Source organism: Carassius gibelio, chromosome B4 (genome assembly GCF_023724105.1).
Source record: "Carassius gibelio isolate Cgi1373 ecotype wild population from Czech Republic chromosome B4, carGib1.2-hapl.c, whole genome shotgun sequence".
NCBI classification, from domain to species: domain Eukaryota; kingdom Metazoa; phylum Chordata; class Actinopteri; order Cypriniformes; family Cyprinidae; genus Carassius; species Carassius gibelio.
Window position 1 is genome coordinate 18191841 of NC_068399.1, and position 5000 is coordinate 18196840.

General features: G+C 37.1%; 1 protein-coding gene across 1 annotated transcript in view; it reads right to left on the bottom strand.

Annotated features, from left to right (window-relative positions):
• Nucleotides 1-5000, bottom strand: part of exoc4 (exocyst complex component 4) — a 112442-nt gene that overhangs the window by 97534 nt on the left and 9908 nt on the right. Inside the window, exons 5-6 of the mRNA XM_052554332.1 lie at nt 4294-4391; nt 978-1215 (exon numbers count right to left, since the gene is read on the bottom strand). Coding sequence (XP_052410292.1) covers nt 978-1215; nt 4294-4391 — 336 coding nt within the window. The remainder of the gene's footprint in view (nt 1-977; nt 1216-4293; nt 4392-5000) is intronic.

Here is a 5000-nt window from a genome sequence, read left to right on the forward strand (position 1 = left end):
CTCATGTCTCTTCGTTGAGTATTCACAGAGTTACAGTTCCTTTTAATGACGCGTTTGTAAATGAAGATCAGCGCAGACAAAGGCAGCAGACAACAAGACACACCTTGTTTGTTATCTTTATTTTATAAGTGCACAAAGTTTTGTTATTATTATGTCTGTATACAAAAAAAACTCGACCCTTTACAGATTCGATTGATGTATTGCTCTTATCTGTACGATAAAAACTGAAAGTGTAATTTAAGTTATTTTCGGGGTTATCAGGAGAAAATGACTCATAACGCATTGATCGACTTCAGAGGGTTAAAACTCGCTCAACCTGTATCCCGTGCACTCCCTACTATCTCTATGCGCTTGCACAAGATATGAATTATTCTCGGCACCTTTGTATTTCTAACCTCTTCTGTTATCTAACATCTTTCGCATATATTACATTGTGCAGTGTGACCACTCTGATCCATTAACATGGGCTCAGAAAAATTACGGATCACAAACGGAGTGTGTGAACCTGGCGTTACGTAGGCCTATGCCTGGTCTGCTCTGTTCTCACACTCCATTTTGGCATGCTGCATTCTGATTGGTTCAGATAACAAACTGCGGGAGGTCGGGGCCTTGGAAAACCAAGCTATAAAGCGATTTGGAAATCGTGCATGCTTAAATAAAAATGTATGACAATTCTGATTAATCACACAGCCCTACACAAAACTTGGTTGTCATGACACTAGTATATTCTCACCTGAGATTACACTTTTATTTTTTAAGAGAATCATCCCTTTAATTTAAGCCAAAAATTCTAATAAAAAAAAAATGCTTTTTTTGCGCTTGTCTACTTATCTTAATTATCATATAGTATTCCGTAAATAAATAAAAAAATCAATCAATAAGCTAAGAAACAGTTGTATGTTGTATGACTTGTAGTATGAGTTGTATGGTGTATTAATATTCCCTGCAGACTGCACATTCTTTCCATTTGTTTTTACCTGGGCTGGTTGTCCTGTGCCAGGTTCTCTCCCCTCTGGTAAGCATGGTCAGCGATCTGAGTGGTGGATCTCTTGAGGATCTGCTTGAGCTCAGGCTCCAGTCGCTCCATGATGGCTTTAATGGTTTCCGGGATCTTCTTGAGTTTAGCCAGAGCTTTGATCAGGATCCCCATGAACTCTGCGCTGTTCTCCTCCGGGTCTACGTCCAAGTCTTCTTTCACCTCGTGCAGCTCACGAACTGCACAAACACACATACACTTCCTTGAAAAACACTACAGCAGTATATAATCAAAGTAGCATGAAAATACAGAACAGTTTATGGAACAGCTACTATACGTGCAACCTTGACAGCAAACAGATGGTAGCAAAACTTTATGATAAGGTTTGCTAATTGTTAAATCATTAAATATCACATAGCTATTAATCAGCACACTAATGTACATTGCAATTTGAATATATGAATAAATATGAATATGTACCAACAATCTGTTAAGATTTATAATGTTAATGTTATTAATTTATAAATGACATTTTCCTTAGAGAGCACTTACAGTTAAAAAGGTTAATGATATTAATGTCCACAGCAACACTGATATACTGATAATTAAACAGAATTTGTATAATAGAACGCCTGGAAGTTATTTTTCCTCCCTTCTCGTCATGACATCAGCACAATCCTTTAATAAATCTGCATAACACACCTCTCCATATTCACCTGCTCAATAGAGTGATCGTACTGTTAAGTGCTTATTTTTCTGTCTGCTAATACCCTCAAATCCAATGACTGTTTAAAATGGTCTTAATGTTTATGGCAAGTTAATGGGCTCAGGTTTTTCTTCACCCCCCCCCCCAAACGGTAGCTTGCTAAATAATTACTACAATTACCACCGACAAATGATGTGCAAGAGGCCATTAGACAAAATAGGCGACAAAAGGGAAGCATCTTCCGCAGCAGGGGAAATGTTTTCTGATGGCGTCACCCTATCACACATAAAGCACTGCGACAGCAATAATTGCAAGCGTTTCATGTAATGTGAAGAAAACTGCAGTCGGCGCAAGAATTACTCTGTAGTCAGAGTGAATTAGAGACATTTCTACCTGCTTTAGCAAAATCAGAGCAAATAAGAACAATTAAAGGGTGAGTAATCATTTAAAGTAAGAGACGGACTGACGAACGGACAAACAGACAGATAGATCAGATGGACAGATAGATAAGAATATCCCATGGATGGATCGATGATGGATTTAAGGATGCACAGACAGATGAACCAACAGATAGGATAGCTGGATAAATAGACAGACAGACAGATAGTTGGATAGACAGACAGACAGGAAAACAGAGAGCTAGATAATTAGACAGATGGAAGGACAGACAGACACACAGACTGATGGACAGACACACAGACCAACAGACAGATAGGGTTGTCTGTAGTTGTACTGACAACTGGCAGCATGTCTCAGAGACAGTGTGGGAGAAACAGACAGCTGTGGGTGGGTTGGTGGTTCTGATAAGAGTCTCGGAGCGCAGTGGAGTCAGTCCCACACAGGAGAGCACGGATAACAAGGCCCGCACCCCCGCCGTGCTGACAGAGCTGCATGATTAATAACGTGAGAGAGTATCTCATCTGCACAGGTTAATATGCTTACTGAAACATGATGTACTGAGATCATGAAACCTGAGAGTGCGTGTTCTTGTGTGTGTGCGGACACACAAGTCTTTTTTAGTGGAAGTGCGAGTCACTGTGTAATTGTAAAAGGGGAAATTGTTATGTCAGAGTGTTAGTGTGTATATTACAACGACCTTCTCAAAATATGTATAATAGGAGTTTGGGTTCATGCAAATGCTTTCAGTAACACAGAACGCAACAGCTGCGTCTTTTCTTGTCTGTGGCAGCCCCAAGTGCCATTTTAATAAACACAGTGACTCTGGTCAGATGTGTCCTAATGATTTAATTAGCACTTTAAACACTGGCAGACAATATGGAGCACCAGGAATTACAAAATCACCCCTTTGCTTTATAACAGCCCGGACACCTGCTGTTCCCTTCAGTAGAGCAGAGAGAAATCTATCATTCAAATTATGAGCCACTAAATCAAGTTCTAATTCACTCGCTCGCTTTCTCTCTCTGCAAAGAAGTAGCATTCTGATTCTCTCTTTCGCTGGCTAATGCTCACCTTACCTCGCGTGTGTTTTTATCTTGTCTTTATGTTTTTAATACATCGTTTTTATGACAAATAAAGTTGTTTAAAGAAAACAGACAGAAAGTCATATCCAAAATATGAACAGAACTATATCGGTCACACTTTATTTTAAGGTCCAATTCTCGCTATTAGCAATCCATAAACTACAACTTTTGCCTCAATAAATTCCTAATTTGCTGTTTATTAATAGTTCGTAAGGTAGTTGTTAAGTTTAGGTATTAGGTAAGATTAGAGAATGTAGAATATGGTCATGCAGAATATGTGCTTTATAAGTACTAATAAACAACCAATATATGAATAATAGGCATGCTAATGAGCAACTAGTTAATAGTTAGATGTGGTCCCTATACAAAGTGTTACCAACATATTACACTTTAAATTTATTACATTTGCAAACGTATACATATACTATATTTAAATAAAATAATAGAATAAAATATTTAGCATTCAAGTTATATAACAATTCATATATATATATATAACTGCCATTTATTTATAAAAGTTTTTTGTCCAAAAGAGAAAAAAAGGCAGGAAATGTGAACAGAAACTGCAACCTATCTGCTAAACTATAAATTATCTATATAAGTCTATAAAAAGTGTTTAAGTGTGTACTTAGGTGTGAAAATTCCATTTTATTTATATAATTATATTTCATTGTACATTTATTATATTTGCAAATGTCTATTTATAGTATATTTACATGAAATAAAATTAGATAGATAGATAGCTAGATAGACAGATAGATAGATAGATAGATAGATAGATAGCCACATAAATTAAATCACAAATAAATAAATAAATAACATTGTTTAAATTATATTTAAATTACTATATAAATATAGAACATGAATACATTTATAAATATTTATATAAACAATAAATACATTTATATTTATATAAATAAATATTTTTTTATATATAATAAATGACATTATAGTTACGGTAATCTCTTATAATTAATATCTTGAGAGTAAATAAATAAATACTTTTTGAAACATATTTATAGCCAATGCTTCCAAAATGTTGGTTTTCTTTTTGGTGCAGCACTACATTATCCATCAGGTTTGTTTTAGTGTCTAGTCATTTCTATTGTTTTATTAGTGATGGTTCTCACTGCTGGATGTTCCAGGGGTGCTGAACTGTGAGGTTTCTGTGAGCTTGCGTGGAGTTGACAAACCGACATCCAAAACAGACGTATCCTTCGAAGCAGACCTGAAAAAAAAAGTTCTTTTTACTACCTTCTTCACAATAGCAACCATTATTATAGTGACAGCTATTGTTTAGACATTCATAAAAAGAGTAACCATGAATGCTTTATAAAAGCGTCCTTTAGAGCAGCCAGAACATGAAGAATCAAACAAGGCGGATTGCAAAACACACGTAAGAGAAGAAATGAATACAAATCCTGGCAGAAAATTGCAGTCGCATCATGACCCTGACTAATAAATCACTTCTCCTCATGAAAGCGTCGTGCTATAATTACATGGCCGTAAACAGAGCAGCGGAAGAGTGACAAACACGCACGCACAATTCCGAGATCAAAAACACTATTACAAACAACTCCACACTTCAGCCCTGCGGGGTCACCAACCTGCATTAGCTTAATGCGCTACACCGCTGCGCCTTGTCTAATCTATGAGAATTAGCATTGCAGAGGCAGTGGCGGCGGTTTGCGCAGCACACTGACGGAGGGGGTCAGCAATCCCCCGGCGACAATGCGCACGTGGGCGGCCGTGTCACCATCGAGAAAGCAAAAACCTATTATCATTCCTCTCGTGCTCATCCGCGAGGGTGCAAATGACTTATCTCTGTTCGCTCTGA